The 22,183-nt window shown below is 36.8% G+C and overlaps 1 protein-coding gene across 1 annotated transcript in view; it reads right to left on the reverse strand.

The window, feature by feature from the left end:
* Positions 1-22,183, reverse strand: part of EIF3H (eukaryotic translation initiation factor 3 subunit H) — a 101,503-nt gene that overhangs the window by 2,672 nt on the left and 76,648 nt on the right. The window contains exons 3-7 of the mRNA XM_037010912.2: positions 19,822-19,989; positions 18,203-18,302; positions 16,826-16,975; positions 3,582-3,702; positions 1,495-1,627 (exon numbers count right to left, since the gene is read on the reverse strand). Of these exons, the coding sequence (XP_036866807.1) occupies positions 1,495-1,627; positions 3,582-3,702; positions 16,826-16,975; positions 18,203-18,302; positions 19,822-19,989 (672 nt within the window). The remainder of the gene's footprint in view (positions 1-1,494; positions 1,628-3,581; positions 3,703-16,825; positions 16,976-18,202; positions 18,303-19,821; positions 19,990-22,183) is intronic.

Consider the following 22,183-nt stretch of genomic DNA (forward strand, 5'->3'; position numbering starts at 1 on the left):
GTATAAAATGACCTAGAACACTAGTCAAACAAGAAAATCAGCAAAATACAGATTCACCAGAATTTTATTATATTTTGAATCAGTAGTTAATTAGAATCAATTCTATCTGTCCACAGTGGAATAAAGAATATATAAGTTCTTTTGAAAACAGCTATCTTTCATCCTTGGTTATATGGAAAATCAAGAAAAACTACAACTTTTTAAAAGGCTACCTGCAGTTAAGAACATATTAGCTGTCAATCAAAATATACTGACAATGCAGATGAGACCAACACTGTACTAAGACAAGTGAGAAAACAGTGCCAGCTCTCCTCAGCAGGTAGAAAGGAGCCACCAACTCCCAGAACTGCAAAGTGACTCGACCCACCTGACCTGGATAGGAGCAAGTAGTTTTCAGTGTGCGCTCTGGAAACATTAAAGGCTCTCCCCCCAAGCCAAGACAGAGCAGGAGCAGAGAGCCCAATAAAAAAGGGGCTCCATCAACTGCTCTTCCAGCCTTAAATCTAATCTGATGCAAATTACACATTTTTTTAAAGTATAAGAAATACAATTCTGCTTGAATTGGACCTTAAGTAAAATATGTGTCTCAGTTTCCCAAACTTAATTTATCCTTGTACCAGAAAGTTTTAAGAAATTTGGAATTCCCCCATACACACTAAAAAATTTATCAACAGAATTGAGAAATTATGGAAGATTTTCACCCTATTAATCTCGCACAGCCAACCGGCTGACTGAATCTCTGCTCCTGCTCTGTCTTGGCTTGGGGGGAGAGCCTTTAATGTTTCCAGAGCGCACACTGAAAACTACTTGCTCCTATCCAAGTCAGGTGGGTCGAGTCACTTTGCAGTTCTGGAAGTTGGTGGCTCCTTTCCATCTGCTGAGGAGAAATATAATGCTGATACAGAAATAAGGTTAAATAAGCATAAATGTTACATATTTGAAATCAAGTCCTAGCAGAGGACACAGACCTCTACCACTTAAAAGCAGTGTTATGTGTTAACTACTCTCAGAGAAAGTTCATCCAGAATGACATTCATGTTGCTACAATATACATCAAATAAAGGAAATACTTTTCTTCAAGACAGAAAATCCAATTCAGTTAAAAGATTCACACTCACATTTAGACAGGCTCAGTGCTAGGCTAGACCCTGAAAAGTAAGGGGCTGGAGATAAATGATTTTTCACATTATAAGATTTTAAGCATTTTTTCTTGGTTTCCATGAAAGATGACTCATATAAAACCTTTCCATTTTAGAAACTTTATATCATCTCAAAAATGTTTAGATAAACACAGAACGAAGCACCAAAAAGGACCTTAGAAATAACAGACAAGTTCTTAAATTTCAGAAATTGTAGCTTCTAGATTCAAATTCATCACTCAACCATTTAAAATACATTAGCTTTCTGATGCATTTTTGTTTGTAAATCTCTCACTGTCTCCAACTTCCTAAAGAACAAAGAAAACTAGCCATGCTGTGCCCTGGCTAACAATACCTGCAATGAGCAGAGAATCCATCCTGGCAGGGGGCTGGGGTGGTTTGAAGAGCTTGGACAGATCCTCTTCAGGGAGTGGGGGTTCTCCTCGACTCTGGCGCTGCATGTTCTCCTGCTGGCGTCGCTGCTGGTACTAAAATTCAGAGAGAAACAATTTGGTTCTTTTTCACCACCTGACCAGAAACAAAGGCCTCCCCTACTTAAGCAATCAGTGAAATCCCATTGCTCTGAATTCTAATCTCAGAGTTATAAATGGTGACCCTTGATAACTCTTGCTTCTAAGTGGCTAATAAATATGGCAACAAAGAAAATTTCTTTGATGTAAACTCTAGGGTCACTTTGAGCTCTAAGGTCTATCACTAATGATATGGAAAAATAGAAGTGGTTATGTGAGAAACAGGGGTCCTCAAAGGCAGAGGCTTATGATCAGTGAGACACAGGGAGTAACTCTGCCATTTCTGACAACAGAGTGATGGACAGCATTACAAATCATTTTAAGTTTAATAACCAAGTAATGAACAACCACACTGGAGAACTTCTTCAACTTTATTCCTATTGACCAAAATAACTATAACACTGATGCTGTTACTAATATAACATCATCATCACTATTATTATTATACTATTTGCTATTCTTAACAACATAATCATCTGGGCTTTATTTTAGCTCTACAGCTAAGAAAGGTTAGTTTAGATAATGCTTCAAAAACTTTCAACCTCTGGATTCCTAATGATTTTCTGAAGAGAAGGTAGGGATATAATAAGAAGTCACAGATCGACTACAAACTTATATACAATCAAGAGCTAATAGTTGTGGACTGCTTACAACAACAGAGGAAATAATTCTATACACAGTCTTAAAAGATCAGGTAATGAGGTCAGCTAGTAAAAATTTTCTTATATTCTTAAAGAAGGAAAGTACCTTGCTTTGCAAAGATTCTACATTCATTATGGGGTGTGAGACAAATCTACAAAGGGTTATGAATGGTACTGGTAAATAAATGTCAAATGCAAAATTTTAAGACACATCAGAATTCTGAAAAATATCTGTAAGACTGGTTTCCAGATTCAGTTGTCTCACAGGTGACGGATTTTCAATTTGATAGTACACGATGCATCCTTTACCTACAGGAGGAACCAGCAAGAGAACAGAATCAAGCTGGGCCCCCCACCTCCCATTTATAAAAGCTTTTCACCATTACCATCCTCACCACCACCTTTTCAGTTAGAAAAGATACTTTATAGATCATGTGTTTTTAAAATTGTAAGTACGGTAAAAACAAAGCATTGTAAATTTAACTAAACATATGAACAGATACTTAAAAAAATTTTTAATATAATACGCTCAGAATCAGCTATGCATAAAATTCTATAGTTAACAACACCTAATTTACAGTATATTTTAATGGACACAGAACAGTCATACAAACACTCACAAAGATAAACATTCTGGAATCAACTTATCTATGAATCAAAAACTAAGAACACTGCAGAGCAATATAGTCCAAAACTAGTATTCCAGGAACCATGAAAATCATGTGGCCTTCAGACAACACTAAGAAAGAAAAGGTTAAACGGCCATAGCAGTATATATGTGTGTATGAGAATACTGGTTAAGTCTAGGGTTTTTATCTGTATTATACTATCTATTTCACAGCAGTTGGTCTATTATTTCCTATCAAAATTGCTTGCTCTTAATCACAATTGCTCAGTTTTTTAAATGAACTGAAGATTGCTAACTATGCTGCAATGAACCGCTACAAAACCATTACAGTTAGTGAAGAAATGAGTTGTGACACTCTAGAACCTCTGTGCCTCTGATTTGCTCAATAAATGTATCTTATTTGCATAACCTTAGCATTACAATCTAAGAGTAATATACCAGCTCTCTTAAAGACTATATATTTAAGTACAACTTAAAATGATATATTAGATGCATACCATATAAAGAATAGTCTTTGTAAATATGATACAGAGCCACCAGCTAACAGTCAGTGTTTCACCAGAGATGCCTCAGGGGCCTCAGGTGTCTTGAGGGGACTCAGGGGACTCTGGGGCCTTAGGTGCCCCAGACTCCGGACACCCACCTGATGTTTCTGCTGCTGCTGCTTGCTCGTGTTCCTCATGTATGTGTTGTACTTCACTATGTCTTGGCTCATTTCATCCACTCTGTCCATCAGCAACTGTAGATTCTTCCCCAAATGACTGCTGAAATGTAAATATGCATATATGTCATACTTTAAGTTATAGCATTATCACTGCTCTAAACAGTTCTGACGCGTTAAACTGATCTGCCATTTGCTAAAAGAATGAGAATACGCACACACATAAAATCAAGGGTAGAGAGGAGAGACTGGAAAAGATGGTGGCATGAGGCAGAAAGCTCCTCCCAAAACCACATTTAACACTAAAATACAGCAAATACAACGAATCCTGAAAGAGCAACCTGAAAACTGCAACAGACAGCCTACAACTGGGGAAAATATCACAGAAAAGGGTAAAGTAGCAAAGCAATAATCCAGCCAGAGGAAGAGAAATGGAGCAGATAGGGAGGAGAAGCCCAGGACTGCTAAACACCCAGCCCTGGAGACCTGCTCTGGGAGCACAAACCCACATTACATGGTGCTCTGGAGATTAGAGGTGTTGGAAAGCAAAGACAGGCAGAATATTTGGAGAAACTGAGATTCCAGCCCCTTGTGGAGAACAGGTATCCATAACCAGCCACTCAGGGACAAAAGAAAGACAGGCACTTTGAAAGACTTCCCAACAGCGAGACGGGTGCTAAAGGGGCAAGGATTACACAGCACTTGCTGCTCAGGAGAAGGGAAGGTGGCCAAAACAGTTCCAGTGCACTCAGCCCAGCAGGCTGGAAACTTTCAGGAGCTTCAGGTGCTCCATCCCCCTGCTGGCTACACAGTGCTGAGGCCCACTACCACGATATGCAGCCTGCCACTCCTTCCTCCCGGAAGGCACCAGTCTACTCACCTGCTACCCCCACCGTTGCACCAGGCCAGCTGGAGGGCAGACCCACCTATGGCAACTACAGGGGTGTAACACAGAGGATGCTCCCTGTGCACTCGGCCCACTAGCCCTGGCAATGGAGGCAGGAACAGCAGCCAGGAAGAGGAAAGAGCTATTTCCTCCCAGGCGCCTCTGGTGCTGCTCACCAGCGACCACTACCATTGCTCCAAATGCTGGGAAGCTCAAGAGATTAGACTAGAGCACTACAGGGCACAACCTACACAAAGTTATTATTCCATAGGAATCACTAGAATGAAATAACAAAAAAATTTGTACATACAAGAATTCAAATGCCAGAAAGAGAGAGAAAAAAGGATCTCTAGGGATGAAAGAATAATAAGAGAATGGTGGGACCAATCCAAATGGAACAACATTCACATTATAGGGGTACAAGAAGAAGAGAGAGAGAAAAAGAGATAGAAAGTTTCCTTGAGGAAATAATTGCTGGAAACTTCCCCAATCTGGGGAAGGAAATAGTCTCTCAGGCCATGGAAGTGCACAGATCTCCCAATCGAGGGACCCAAGGAAGACACACCAAGACATATAGTAATTAAAATAGGAAAGACCAGGGACAGGGACAGAATATTAAAAGTAGCCAGAGAGAGAAAAAAGATAACCTACAAAAGATAACCTATCAGGCTATCATCAGACTTCTCAGCAGAAACCTTACAGGCCAGAAGGGAGCAGCATGACATACTCAATGCAATGAAACAGAAGGGCCCTGGACCAAGAATACTCTACCCAGAAAGACTATCATTTAAATTTGAGCTGGGATTAAACAATTTCTACTAGACAAGCAAAAGTTGAGGGAATTTACCTCCCACAGCAAAAGCTGAGGGAATTTATCTCCCACAAACCATCTCTACAGTGTATTTTACACAGACTGCTTTAGATGAAAGTGCTACTAAGGCTAAATAGCTGTCACCAGAGAAAATAAAACCACAGTAAAGGAAACAGACCAATTAATTACTAGGCAAATGCAAAATTAAATCAACCACCCAAAAAGTCAGTCAAGGGATACACAAAGAGTAATATGACACCTAATATTTAAGGAGTGGAGAAGGAAGAAAAAGGGAGGAAAAAAAAGGAATCTTTAGATTGTTTGTGAAATAGCGTAATATGCGAGGTAAATTAGACTGTTAGATAGTAAAGAAGCTGCCCTTTAATTTTTGGTAACCATGAATCTAAAGCCTGCAATGGCAATAAGCACATACCTATTGATAATCACCCTAAATGTAAACGGTCTGAATGCACCAATCAAAAGACATAGAATCACTGAATGGATAAAAAAAAAAAAAAAGACCCATCTCTATGCTGCCTACAAGACTCACTTCAAACCCAAAGTCATACACAGACTAAAAATGAAGGGATGGAAAAAGATATTTTATGCAACTAATAGGCAGAAAAAAGCAGGAGTTACATTATTTGTATCAGATGAATTAAGACTTCAAAACTAAGAAAGTAACAAGAGGCAAAGAAGGACATTACATAATGATAAAGAGATCAGTCCAGTAAAAGGATATAACCATTATAAATATGTATGCACCCAACATAGGAGCACCTGATTATGTGAAACAAATACTAACAGAAGTCAAGGGGGAAATACAATGCAAGGAATTCATTTTAAGAGACTTCAACACACCACTCACTCCAAAGGACAGATCAACCAGACAGAAAATAAGTAAGGAGACAGAGACACTGAACAACACATTAGAACAAACGGAACTAACAGACATCTACAGAACACTACAGCCAAAAGCATCAGGATACACATTCTTCTCAAGTGCATATGCAACATGTTGCAGAATAGATCACAGACCAGGATACAAAACGAGCCTCAGTAAAATCAGAAGGATTGAAATTGTACCAACGAGTGTCTCAGACCACAAAGGTATGAAACTAGAAATAAATTATGTAAAGAAAATGAAAAATTCCACAAACACATGGAGGCTTCACAATGTGCTCCTAAATAACCAATGGATCAATGACCAAATAAAAACAGAAATCAACCAAACATGAAGACAAATGAAAACAATGACTCAACACCCCAAAAAAATCTGTGGGATGCAGTGAAGGCCATTCTAAAAGTAAAGTATATAGCAATACAGGCTTACTTCAAGAAAGAAGAGCAATCCCAAATGAAAAGTCTAAACTCACAATTAATGAAACTAACAAAAAAAGTACAAAGTCACAAGGAGGGACATAATAAAGATCAGAGCAGAAATGAATAAAACTGTGAAGAATAAAACAGTAGAATCAATGAAACCAAGAGGTGGTTCTTTGAGAAAACAAACAATATAAATAAACACTTGGCCAGACTTCTCAAGAAAAAAAAGAATCTACACAGCAGAATAAGAAATAAGAAAGGAAAAAACACTATGGACACCACAGAACTACAAATTGTTAGAGAATACTATGAAAAATTGTATGCTAACAAACTGTATAATCTAGAAGAAATGAACAACTTTCTAGAAAAATACAACCTTCCAAGATTGACCCAAGAGGAAACAGAAAATCTGAACAGACCTATTACCAGCAATGAAATTGAATCAATAATCAAAAAACTACCTAAGAACAAAACTCCTGGACCAGATGGCTTCACCGCTGAATTTTATCAAACATTTAGTGAAGACCTAATACCCCTTCTCCTTAAAGTTTTCCAAAAAGTAGAAGAGGGAATACTTCCAAACTCATTCTATGAGTCCAGCATCAGTCTAATACCAAAACCAGGCAGACACCACAAAAAAGAAAATTACAGACCAATACCCCTGATGAACACAGATGCAAAAACACTCAACAAAATATTAGCAAACCAAATTCAAAAATACATCAAAAGGATCATACACTATAACCAAGTGGGATTCATCCCAGGGATGCAAGGATGGTACAACATTCGAAAATCCATCAACATCATCCACAACATCAACAAAAAGCAGGACAAATACCACATGATCATCTCCACAGATGCCAAAAAGCATTTGACAAAATTCAACATCCATTCATAATAAAAACTCTCAACAAAATGAGTATAGAAGGCACGTACCTCAACATAATAAAGGCCATTTAAGACAAACCCACAGCCAACATCATACTAAACAGAGAAAAGCTTAAAGTTTTTCCTCTAAGATCAGGAACAAGCCAAGGATGCCCACCCTCCCCGCTTTTATTCAACATAGTACATAGTCCTAGACACAGCAATCAGACAACACAAAGAAATAAAAGGCATCTAAATTGGCAGTGAAAAGTTAAACTGTTCCTGTTTGCAGATGACATGATATTGTACATAAAAAACCCTAAAGAATCCACTCCAAAAGTACTAGATCTAATATCTGAATTCAGCAAAGTTGCTGGATACAAAATCAATACACAGAAATCTGTAGCATTCCTATACACTAACAATGAACTAGCAGAGAGAGAAATCAGGAAAATAATTCCATTCATAACTGCATCAAAAAGAATGAAATACCTAGGAATAAACCTAACCAAGGAAGTGAAAAACCTATACTCTGAAAACTACAAGACACTCATGAGAGAAATTAAAGAAGATACCAATAAATGTAAACACATCCCGTGGTCATGGATAGGAAGAATTAATATTGTCAAAATGGCTATCCTGCCTAAAGCAATCTACAGATTCAATGCAATTCCTATCAAAATACCAACAGCATTCTTCAACGAACTGTAACAAACAGTTCTAAAATTCATATGGAACCACAAAAGACCCTGAATACCCAAAGTAATCCTGAGAAGGAAGAATAAAGCCAGGGAATTATACTCTCCAACTTCAAGCTCTCCTACAAAGCCACAGTAATCAAAACAATTTGGTACTGGCACAAGAACAGACCCATAGATCAGTGGAACAGAACAGAGAGCCCAGATAGAAACCCCCACATATTTGGTCAATTAATATACAATAAAGGAGCCATGGTTATACAATGGGGAAACGACAGCCTCTTCAACAACTGGTGTTGGCTAAACTGGACAGCTGCATGTAAGAGAATGAAACTGGATTATTGTCTAACTCCATACAAGAAAGTAAACTCGAAATGGATGAAAGACCTGAATGTAAGTCATGAAACCATAAAACTCTTAGATGCTCCACATCACTAATCATCAGGGAAATGAAAATTAAAACCACAATGAGATACCACCTTACACCAGTTAGGATGGCCAACATCCAACAATGCTGGTGATGATGCAGAGAAAGGGGAACCCTCCTACACTGCTGGTGGGAATGTAAATTAGTTCAATCATTGTGGACAGCAATATGGAGGTTCCTCAAAAAACTAAAAACAGAAATACCATTTGACCCAGGAATCCCACTTCTAGGAATTTACCCTAAGAATGCAGCAGCCCAGTTTGAAAAAGACATATGCACTCCTATGTTTATTTCAGCACTATTTACAATAGCCAAGATACAGAAGCAACCTAAGTGCCCATCAGTAGATGAATGAATAAAGAAGATGTGGTACATATACACAATGGTTTATTACTCAGCCATGAGAAGAAAACAAATCCTACCATTTGCAACAATATGGATGGAGCTAGAGGGTATTATGCTCAGTGAAATAAACCAGGCAGAGAAAGACAAGTACCAAATGATTTTACTCACTTGTGGAGTATAACAACAAAGCAAAACTGAATGGTTAACAAAGAGAAGGGGGTGGAAAGGGTGGGTGGAAGAAGGGAGAAGGGGATTAAGGGGCATTATGATTAACACACATAATATAGGGAGGGGGATCACGGGGAAGGCAGTATAGCACAGAGAAGACAAGTAGTGACTTTACAACAATTTACTATGCTGATGGACAGTGACTGCAATGGGGTGTGAGGGGCAACTGATAATATGGGTGAATGTAGTAACCACAATGTTGCTCACATGAAACCTTCAGAAGATTGTATATCAATGACACCTTAACAAAAAAATTAAATAAATCAGGGATAGAGAAAAGAATTCAAGTGAGCTTGTTATTAGACTTTCCATAATGAACCCAAAACCATAACCACAAGGGTATCTGAAACAGACCAGTTTCTTATTGTCAGAGTATACATGGCAGGGCAAAAACTGTTAAAACATACTTACAGGGTATCTACAATACTTATTTTCTGTACAACCAAGCTTAACCTAAACTCAGTACTCCTAAACCCTTTTCCTTAGCATCATCCCCATCCCCAGTTGTGCATCAAAGTGCTTACATCAGCAGCCATTAAAAGGCAAAAGCATGCAGACTGTCTTCTGGCACATGATTTCTCTATCCAGCAGGTTCTAAAACAAAAAGGGCAGTTATTCTGCAAAGACAAATGAAGATAGAAAGAGGGCTCCTTTCATGTTACCCTTCCTAGAATCTGTAGTACAGTTGTTCATACTTCTTTTCCTTTCCAGAAATTTCTACTGCAGCTCACTTACCAAAATCTTATAAAGTGTTGCTAATAGTTAGTAAAATGGCCACCACATTCATTGATTTCTGTCTGTAACTATATTCTACCATGAAAAAGCCAGTTACTACATACATGTACTTTAAATATAACTAGCTGACAGGTAATATTCATTCATTCATTTCCAACAGGTATTACTAAAGACCTATCCTGTTTCAGTTTCAGTGTTAGCAAAGAGGAAGACAGTAGTGAATGAGACATTCATTATCTCTTTCTTCACTGAGCTCCCAGTTGATTGGGGGAGGGCAAAGGGGGAGAGGGAAGGAAAAGGAGAAGAGACATCTCTGAGATGACAAGTTGAAAACAAAAGGTTACAAGGAATCAGCTATGCAAGAAGTATTCTAGGCAGAAACAAACACAAGCACTGAAGGTCTGAGATGGGCAAGAACAAGGCAGATAAAAAGAAGAGATCTCACATAGCTGGAGTCCAGAAAACTTTCCTGGTTAGGGAGGGTCAGAAAAACACACATGGGAATCCATTAGCTGTGACACACAACACCCTGACCCCTCAATGCCCATGTGAAACAAGGTACAGCCGTGGAGCTGTACCTGTTTGTGACAAGTTTTGCCTTAAATTTTAAATGATCACACTGGCTGCCTTGCAGAGAACAGATAGGAGAGTAGAAACTAGGAGGTCAGTTAAGAGTCTAGTGTCGAGTGTTGTCAGGATGTCTGGAACACTCATACACTGTGGTGAAAATGTAAAATGGTGCAGCCACTATGGAAAAGAGTTATGGTGGTTCCTCAAAAAGTTAAAGCTTTTGACCCAGCAATTCTACTCCTAGGCATCTAATCTAATCAAGAACTTGAAAACATGTGTTCACAAAAAAGCTTATATACATGTTAATAGCTGCATTATTCATAATAGCCAAAAAGTTGAAAAAACTAAAATGTCTATCAAAGGATGAACAGATAAATAAATTGATGTATATCCATACAGTGGAATACTGCTGAGTTATAAAAAGAATGCAGTACTGATATATGAATGAAATTTTAAAACATTAAGTGACAGAAGACAGATATATGGTCCTGTATGGTTCCATTTACATGAAATGTCCACAACAGGCAAACCACAGAGGTCAAGTAATTAGTGGCTACCAGGTGTAATAGAGAAACCTCACTGACGTGCAGGTTCAGAGGCCAGCAAGGATGGCTCTGTACCCTAATACCCATCCTCAACTGCAGATCAAACGAGAAGACCAACCTTAGGAGACGGGCCTTGCAGGCTGCTGCTGCTTTAGATATTACCTTATCACCCAGCAGGAGGAAGGCTCTCCTCTTCTCCCAGCAGCAGCACGGCTAATGAAAGACTGCCAGAACTCAGCCAATGAAAAGCCACTGTATTGTAAACTCCCAGTTTACTCCACTAGACTTTTTGTTTTTAACAGCCACTCCCAGCTCCCCCATTTTCCTCTATAATAAAGAGCATTCCTCTCCTTTGTTCTTTGGACTTGCCTGTGGTTTTGCCATAGCTTGCTTGTCCCAAATAAACCTATTTTTGCCAGTAAAATAACTGGTAGTTTTATTTTTTAAGGTTAACACAAGGTATGGCAGGAGGAGGAGTGAGTGCTTAATGAGTATGAAGTTACTTGTTTGGGGTGATGAAAATATTCTAGAATCAGTTATGTACTCGTTAAAATGGTGACATTTGTTAGGTGACTATCACCTCTACTTTAAAAATTACACAATACACAAGCACACACAAACACAAAGAATCTACTGTGGTCTTACAGAGAGAAATAATGGTGGCTTGGACTAGTGCTGGTGGCAGTGAGCAAGGAGAAAACTGGCAGAACTGAGAGAAATCAAGAGTGACTACCAGTTTCCTGGCTTAAGCAGCTGAATGGTGGTTACAGCATTTACAGAAAGGAGAAAGGCTGAGGAAGGAACAGACTGAGAGTACTGGGAATGAGTGAAAGTAATCCACTTAAAAGTATGGATTACATCTGTAACATGAAGAAAAGTTTCAGCTCTTTGTTAACTAGCAGAAAGAGCACAGAACTGGTATGTCTGCTTGTGTGTGTTTATAAATAAGTTTACCTTTTAATCCCAGATCTGGCACTACCTACATAAGCCTAGTCCAGTGTCTTGGTCTAATGACTTAATCTGTCTGAGAACCAGGTGCTTTTTGAAAATTAAAATTTCCTTCATATTTATTTTACTCCATTGCAATTTTGTGAATCACTTTTAACTTTAAAATATTTCTTCTTCTTTGGAAATCAGATTTAAGAATTCACTTGTTTTCTTCTAATTTCGATTGTAATTCACCCATAATTAAGTGTTTGAGAGCCAATGGTGCAAGGTGAGGAATTAAAATGATTTTTTTTCCAGTACCTACTGTTCATTCCCTGATTATACAGTCACACTGCTTCCCAAATAACTTCAGGATTAAAATTTAATACTGTGTCTTCTCACATGTATTCTTACAACACACATTACAGAGTACATACTTACTCTGCTAGTCACTCTACTAGATACTAAAGATTAAAGCATATGACATGTTGCATTCAACACATTCTAGTGGGGCACAGGAATACAAACAGGTAAATACAACACTGTGTGGTAATTGCTATATAACAGAACACTAAGTTAAAAGATAATTTGCTATGATCAGATGAGATTTTTTCAGATTGTGACAGCTGAATTTTGAGTTTCTGAAGAGGAGCTAGAGATACGAGTTGGAGACCAGAAAATTAGAAAAGGACACTGCAGATACTGGACACAGGCAGCATGTTCAGACACTGACATGAAAAGCATGATGCATCTGAAGAACAGCAAGTAACTCAGTACACCAGAGCACAGAAGGGCAAGACTGGGGAAGAAAAGGATAATGAAAGTAAAGAGGCAGACAAAAGTCATAGCACAAAGCCTCTTGGAAGCTAGGACACAAGTTTGGGTTCAACTCTAAAGACGGTAAGGAACAAGCCAAAAATTTTAAGTGGATAAGTAATATGATTATGCAATTTGCATTTAGTGAGATCACTACCGTGAAAGAGGAAAGGGTTACAATCAGGAAGTTAGAGGAGACTGCAAAAGTAATCACAAATAGAAATAATAAGGCCCCAGTCTAAGGTAGCAAAAGATATGGAAGATAAAATCACTCCAGGAATGTATACAGAAGACAGACCCCCGAGGAATACAAATTTAGGGATGATCCGAAGAGGGCTCACTGTGGAGAATGAGAAGTTGAGAGTTGTAGTTTCAGAGACTCCAAAAAAAAAAGTATTTCAGGAATAAGGGGTTATCAACATATTAACTGTTAAGGAATCTGCAACATCCAGGAATACAGTGCTAAGTCATCTTGTGTGACTTTAGTGAGAGCTCTAAGAATAGATGGAACACTGAGTGTTGAAGATTAAGTGGAAAAAGAGTCAATACAGACAGTGACATGTATAAAATTCTATTAGAAAATGAAGCAAAAGGTGAAAGGAGATTGGGTTATAGCATGAGGAAAAAAGCTGCTGTTTTAGTAACTTTGTTGTTTTTTCAAGCTGAGGGAGACTTAAATTTAAATGTCCTTATTCCTAGGATAAGCATGCTTAAATATTTAGGGGTAAGAGTCATGTGTGCAATTTACTTTCAAATCATTCAGGAAAAATAGCGTTTCTAAATATAGATAGAGTAGGTACAAATGTGACAAGATATATAACTGGCGAATCCAGGTAAAAGGTTTATGGGTTATTCATCATGTTAATAGTCTTTCAATTTTTCTGAAGAGCTGAACAGTTTCAAAATTTTTTTAGAATGTGAAAAACAAGAGTGGGAAAAATTATTACATTCAATAACTGTAATAGAAAAAATCAGTATAAAGAGAAACTGCAGATGTCTAAAAAAAAAAAAGAGGGCACAGAAAAACAGTTAGCTCTGAGAAGGCAGGAGGGCAGATGGGACTGGCATGAAGGAGATCCTGATACTTTCATTTTCACCAGTGGAAGAACTGAGGCACCAAGGGCTTTATTAAATACAGAAAATCAGAAAATGCCATAATTAGTTGTTAATTAAGTCACTTATGTCCTTTAGTGAAACAGGAGTTCAGAGAAGGAAAAGATCACCACAAATCCTATGACTGAGCAACCGGGGACAGGAGCGCAGTGACACTGGAAAAAAATCATCAAGGAGCATTACTGCCATGTGCAGACAAAGACCTGTTATTTGTTCCCAAAGCTTAAATCTTAGAGATTGACTACACTGATTTTAGCAATGAAAAGGGTACTATTAGAATTAAGAGCCTCACTCCCTCCCAGAAAGGCTTTAAAGTACTTATAATACCATGTGTTATAGATACATGTAACTACAGTGAAAGAACACAGAGTGTGTGGACTTTAAACATTTCATAACATTATATTACTACAGTGCTCTTCAGGAACATATCCAATAAGAAATACTCAAAAATCTGCACAATGGGCCTTAAAGGGCAAAAGGAATTAACAATAAGACATAACTATTTCACAGATATCATTCACAGGAAAACAAGTCCATTACCAAGAACAATTTTATGAGGATCTTTTCAGTACCAATTCAACTAGAATACTGAAACAGGGAGTTATTGTTAGTAGTTTCAATAATATAGCCTTTTCTTTTATTGCCAAGGAAACAAAGAACTGAAAACAGATAACTTAAACAGATGTGAACCAAGACATACAGTGGTAAGTCTGCTTTGGCTAGAGTACCAATTTATTCTTATTACGGTTAATGTATGATGCCCACTCTTAGTTTACTTTTTTAAAGAGGAAATAAAAATTTTTTTTCATATGTGAAAAGCTAAAGGTTTATAATAACACATTTTTAATAATTAATAAAGGCTGTTATGAAATAACCATTATTAGGACTTCTACCTACTAAAACTGAAATTAAAAATTAGAATTTTTTTTAATGAAAAAGAATGTAGAATGTTTTACTTACAACATGGAACAAAGTTACCAGGTAAATCAAAGAACTGGCATCCACATATGAGTTGTGAAAAGCAAGACCAAGCAAAAATGTTTAAGGAGCTGCTTGAGAATGATTTCTGATGTAGTTTCTCAGAAAAAATTTTATGGCGACTGGCCTGATTACCACCATCATGCTAGTAATGTTACAAATTAAAATTTGATATGTACAAAGGTTCTTTTCATTCTTTTAGAACAGTATTATCAATTTGGGTGAATGCAATAGTCCATTAGTATAAGCACTGCTTCAAAGGCTGTTTCATTTTTTTCTACCAACAGGGACACCAATTTACCCTTTAAATAACTTCATAGGGAAAGCAAAGGGCCTTTCTTCCCATTATACATAAAATATAGAAGATAAAAATTATAATAAAATATTTGTCTAGATCTTTGTTGCTATGGCAAACTGGGAACATATTCTTGACAATTATAAATGCTGCTTTGGACAAACAGACATTACAGATCAGCTCACTGGTAATGTTAAAAGCACAAAGGGCTATATTTGTTTTGTGTGCTCAATAAAGGAAGATTGAGAAAAAGGTGAAGACACAAATTATACAAGCAAAAGCTTTCACATAGTAAATTTAAAATTATAACTATATATACTTATAAATATATAAAATTGTAACCTTGATGGTGAATATGGTTCTTAGCTCAATGCTTTAAATACAGATGTGCAGAATGTGTTTGTAAAAGCAGTAAAGAAAAGTATGACCTTCTAAAAGAGACAAATTAAGGGACTATTATGAATGTATGTGTCTGCAGTCAAACAGTACACACTTTGGTGACAAGCAGCCTTGCAACCTGGATGTACTGCTAAACACTCCATTTACCATCACTTTCCATCTCTACTCCCTATAAAGACTTTCTGGTGGCCTCTGTGATGGATTCACGCAATGGCAAGTGGCACTTCGACCACAGTCCTACTCATCCCAGAGCATGAAGAAGGGCTCCTCTGGTGCTTCTGGATTTTCCCACTTGTCTTATATCAAAGAAGTACAAAGTCTATATGTTCTCTTGTACAAGCTTCTTTCTGGAATAACTAGAAGTCAGATAAATAATTGGGTCTCTGTTCCAAACTGGTTGCTTAAGAAAACACCTTGCTTCTTTCAGCCATAGGAACAAATGCAAATTGATTGATTATCTACTCTGTCCATTTAATTTCATTCTACATGTCAACTGTCAGCCTTCTCCCACCACAAAGTCACTAACATCCAGCTTAAAGAACATTTAAGAGGAGCTATATAGACAATTCTGTTCATATTTCTGTTAAGAGCAATAAATGAGGGGAAAAGAAATATTAATTCCATAAAGGAAATAATGTTTTGGAACACCTCAGTCAGCATTTTCCCAATATAATAAATAATATCTTAGCAACTAGATAGCTAACATGGTCACAATGGAGGAAATTATGTCACCGCTGTCTAAGACAGCCAAAGCCAGTGTCAGGTTCAGAAAATTCTAATTTTAGTTGAAAATCCAAACTGGCAGATTACTACTAATAGAGTACGCATATGAACAAGAGCAAGTGCCACAAGTAAAACAAAGAAGGATTTTTGTTTTTCTCCTGAGAATTCTTAACTATATAGACATAATACTATAAGCCTCTAAAGACAGTGTACAATAAATAAAGCTGAGACAAATAAAAAAAAAACTTCTCCCCTAGGCATTTACCATATCAAAGCAAAAATGATACAGCAAGGGCACCAGAAGGTTCGTACAATGAGGGCTATTAGTATTCAAACACTGTTTTACTTTATCAGTTTGGCATTTTTCCTCAGATCTTAGCAAGGCTGGACAAGTACTAACTACCATGCTATTACATATGTCTTAAGAACCTCAAAATGTGTGTAAGTAATTTATTTTCTTATTTCATAAGTTAATGTCTAAGTAATCTTTTGCAGAAACTAATAAAAAGGGACTTTTCATTATATAGGGCCACTTACCTACTAGCAAGGCTGAGTAATTCGTGTTTATCTGCTACAGCTGACTTCTTTTCAAGCTCCCACATTAAGACATTGATCAGATGTGAATTTTTAATTACAATCGGCACTTCTTCAAACATGTGCTCAAAGGTGATATTTCCCTTTTTCAATCTATGAAGCATGTCAAAAAATACGTTAGTCTGGTGGTCAGAAGTAAGTGTTAAATTGACTATTTCATATATCTTCCCTAATCACAGGCCCTTTCCAGGATCTTTATTTCATTAGCACTCTTTAAAAAAGGAAGGAAACTAGAATTTTACAGAGTCAAAATAAGTCAAGTGATTTGAATAAATGAAAATGATCTGCATTTGAGTTACAGGCCCAGAAAATTAGATTTTTGGCAAAATAAACTATTCTTTTTTTGAACTAGGTGTCTTCAAAATTATATTGATTCTAAAAGGTAAATGTCATAGGTTATGCTATATAACCTATATCCAAAATATTTAAAATAGCCAGAAAAAAGAAATATACTCTAGTCCTGGGAAAATTCAATTTTAAAAGCCAACTGAACTAAAGAGATTAACAACTAGCAGAACATTCACAGGATATTCCATGTACTATGGTTCAAGAACACAGCAAGAATGCAACGTCCCATAGTTTAGTTACAGCTACCACATCCAGGACTTGTTCATGAGTTAGCTTTTCTTTTTAAATTCTTTGCACCTTCATTTCTTTAGAGGCCAAATGGCAAACAATGAATTATCTGTGCGCTACATAAAGCCAAAGTCACTAATTTCAATTTAATAAGAAATAAAAATAATAAAACTACATAATCAACTATAATTAACAGAAAAATGAAAGAATTCTGAATATTTAAAAATTGTAATGTAGTTATTTCAAGCCACTATGTAAGATCACAAAACAGCTTTAACAATTCTCTATATATTTGTTATCCACAAATTTCCCAAAAGCCACATGCCTTACTGAATTCTTAAAATGTTTATCTTTCTCACCCCCTCCCCCAAAAAATATGAGTTCAGAAAATTAGACATACAGCTCACAACCATTCTGACAGAGAGCTTACAACCTGACAGCAGCTGATCAGTCATTCCATCTCCCTTTATTTAATCATTTATTTCTTCCAGTAGCTAATTAATTCCCATTCTAACTGAATTCGCCCATGGTGAGAAGAACAGATGAGACATTCCATAGGGAACAGTTTAAACAAGGAAAGGGAGAAATCAAGTGGCACTTGGCCACATACAAGACTTCTACCATACACATGGCAAAAGCATTAACACACCACCAGCAAGGATTCAATAAATGTGGCAAACTAAAATCTTAAAAAGAAAAATACCCATTCCTTTACCATATGCCTCATAGGCCCAAAACACTTACGCTTCAGGAGAAAAATCCTTTTCTTTACAAACTTCCATCAGTTTAGGAGTGAGTCTGTATGCTTTCAGTGATAGAGACCCTTGGGCAGTTTTTATGGGATCTCAAATAAAGAAAAGAAAAATAAATTACTAGGAATTTTACAGGCACAGTAGGCACTGGTAGGCACATTCTATTACTTATCATACAATTTTTGTAAAATGAAGATCAAAATAAATAATCAGAACATAATTTGAAGCAGATTCAGACCAGTATTGCAAAGAGTAAGTGAAAAGGTAGGAACCTATCATTCTACTTATAATAGGTAAAATAACTTCCTCACTAAAGTAAAAAAGAAGATTCAAAATACCGTTATTTTCAAGTCTATTCCTCAGCTAGAACCAATTACCTTGATGAAAATTAAGTATATCATATGTTCTATATATCTTATACAAACCTTGTATAATTAGGAGGAAATATTGGTGAATATTAAATGAAAACTCACTGTATATACCACACCTCAGTCAACTAATTTAAATGAACAGCCTGCAAACAAAATTTATCCATCCCAAATCACTGTTCTAATTTTTTACTTAAAACAGATTCTAAAAAAAAAAAACCACTGAAGTCAAAGTGCTATCACAAAAGTGTCTTTTCAGTTTCAGAGAAACTAATTTTGTCAAAACTGACTGCTCAAACACTCCATGAGTAAGGGAGCTTAACACTTGCTGCATGATAACGGCTCCAGCATGCCAATATTCGCCTGAAACCTGTGTTAACATTCATGTTGTCTGAAACTTAACACAGTGAAACTTTTAGCAATAGGTGATAAAATGAAAACCAAAATAGATTGAAACAAGTGGAAAATTCATCAAGGTCTGATGATGCAATGTTTCCAGCCAATATAAGTACACTTTAACAACTTGTTCTTTACTGTAATCCAATTGTTAACATACTGAAACAATTTTGGGGCAGCTCATAAGATTGATCGTATTCATTAGTATTTTTTCTGACAGATACTCGGGACGTTACATTTACTTCTCAGCTGGAAACTATATGCAAGTCTGCCAGATATGGCAAACTGTGAGTGTTTGGGGAGAGGGAAGGCTATAAAGCTGTTAAATTGCCTACAGTTCTGATACAGCACAGAACATCTGGTCTGGAGAGCTTGAGGAAACACCATTAAATAGGCCGAAAAGAAAAAAATCTTTGTGCTAAGAAACAGTCCAGGTTTTGTACGCTGCTGTCAGAGGTATAAAAAAAAAAAAAAAAAAGAACTTGGCACACTGTGTTATGATTGGTCAGTCACGTACCGAGCCAGACACTCCAGCAATTGGGGTTTGTTAGACATCTGGTCTAGTTCCACCAGCCCCTTCAAATGAGGGAGGGGAGATGGAGGAATAAAAATGAAGCAGCTACTCCAGCATTCCAAAACGTACACATCAGGGCTCTGATAGCAAGAAAAATAAACAGAAAGAAGGAAACCCTGTCTAGACTTAGCTGCTGCTGAGGCTGCTGCAGAAACAGGGTTGGTATTTACTTGAGAAGGCCTGCCAGGCTGCTCAGAGGTAAAAAGACAGAAAGCAAAAATAGTAGTAATAATATTAAGGCAAGAAAGCATAATAAAGGAAACTCTCACTAACCGTAAATGAGGACGACAGATTCTTCAATGGCATGCTGGTAACTGAACTGAGAATCTAGGAGGGCCCGAGTGACAAATGAGCCATAGTATGTGGACTGGTACCAGCCCACGTGGAGGTGATCAATATTTACATGGCGAAGGCTCCGCATCATTTCCATCTGATATTGGACTAGATGATGGGGAGGAAAGGGATAAAAGAAGAACTATTTAATGATGCCAGCAATATTAAAAGCAAGCCGTTTTGGAAACAAATTTCTATACAACTATTTATTAGCTAAAGGGAAAGGCTTCCAGATTTAAAATTCATTCAGTTCACATATAAAGAAGACAAAATTAAGTTTTCAAGTCATTTCAAATCAGTTAGTCTTTCCTTTTTTTTACTGATGAAAAAGTATTTTGTAGAAAAGGTATTAAAAACACAGTAATAATGCCTGTCTAAACAAGAAATTATTTGTTAAATGTAATTTCCCTTTCTAAAATTCCAAAACAGCAAATGTTTAAGAAAAAATTTGTGTAATTACTAAAATGAATGAATAAGGGAGAATAGTTACCAATATCTTCTTCAACACAGCTTTTACAACTGATACATTACAATCATCAAGAAAATTAATGGAGAAACAACTACCACATTATTTAAATATGAACAAGATACAAGCTGTAGCTGATTTAAAATATAAGAATTCATTTTTGCCTTCATCTGGTGCCCCCTGCTGTATATGCTAAATTTAAAAAATAACTCTTTTTTCTTGCCTGTGTGTTTCTTTGTGTTAAGTAATGTATACTATTTTTTCATTAGAACAGAGTTATATTTTAATCACCATGTATGGAAAGAAAAAGTTGAATGATTTGTAGTTTTGTCAAATTAATAACTGTAATATATATTATTAACTTAAAGCAGAATTACTAGAAAAACAGGTGCAAGCTGACAATAAATAAAACATTTTTAAAAAGCAATAATAGCCCAATAAAGAGTATCAAATATATAATACGAGAAAATTTTATAGTCGACATAATATCCAACCTATTCTATTATAATGAGTTCATAACTATGTTGAATATGTTATGTATCTGCTTAACTTGGAATCTAACCATTTCACTTTTAAAACTCTTAATCAGATTTCAGCAAAAGTAAACTTATATGTCTGTCATTTCCTTGGTTACAGCACTATGGTTTTACAAAGAAAACAAGATTCAGGATCACAAAGATTTTTAAGACCCTTCCTCAAATGGACACACACAGCCTTTTTTCAACACTTGTTACTACACAAAGAAATTATAAATCTGCTATTCCAAGGACGTGAGGCATGTGGCCTGGTGGAGTTACCACTGCTCCAACAAATTTACTTTCGGGATTGAGTAGTGGAGAGATGAGCTTTTATATTGCTGGGGGTTGAGGCAGGGAGCACAGGGCATTACCATTTTCCTCTTCTACAGCTTAGAAAACCATGACACAGAACATTTTGGAAAGCCTTAACAAAAACTTATTATTAAGGTCATAGAACTTTTCATATGACCTGAATATGTTGTAGATGAATATAAAAATTTCAGGGTTAAAGAGCAATGACAGGTGGGTTGATAAAATTGCTCTTGAAAAATCTGAAAATCTACAATAAACTGGAATTTCACTATTACACACACAAAAAAGTGCTGGGCCTATGCTATGTGAAATTTCCAGACATTCTCTTTGTTTAGACTTATCACCCCAACTTTAAAAATTAAAAAACTTTACAGAAAAATTCCCTCCTGGAGGTATCACCCAGAGAAAGAAAGGATTTAAAAAGACTGCAGGTGGTCCATGAAAAGATGCAATGCAGATGCTACAGCTCCAAAGTATAGCTGGGGTGCAGAGACCCAGTCCTCCTCAGGACTACTCATATAAAGTTCCAGTAAATGCACAGTTTGAAGAGGTCACTGATTCAATTAAAAAAAATTTTTTTAAAGAAGTGGGTTTTTTTCCCTTATATACCAGCCAAGGAACAAGACACAACTCACAAAAAGCCAAGCGAGTTGCTTTATGTCTGCAGACTTTTAGGTCTGTGTCATCCTTCTAATGTTGACACAGATGCATGACCCTTGTCGCCCTTCATCCAGTTTTCCCTACTCTTCCAACCCAACTTTTCAAACAGTACAACTCCAAACCCTGCAAAAACGTCCTGGTGAAACAAAGAAATGCACAGCAGACTGCATGGCTACACTATCTCAAAACCATGCTCCCCAGCAGCCACCACTAATCAACTGAGCTGAGTCCCCATACCAGCTGACACCAATTTACCCTCTGGCCAATGGAAGAGACAAGGGGAAAAAAATCATGCAATGGCAACACACCAGTCAATTTTACACAGGAAATAGGGAATGGCCATTCC

This window comes from Manis javanica, chromosome 2, assembly GCF_040802235.1.
Source record: "Manis javanica isolate MJ-LG chromosome 2, MJ_LKY, whole genome shotgun sequence".
NCBI lineage: Eukaryota > Metazoa > Chordata > Mammalia > Pholidota > Manidae > Manis > Manis javanica.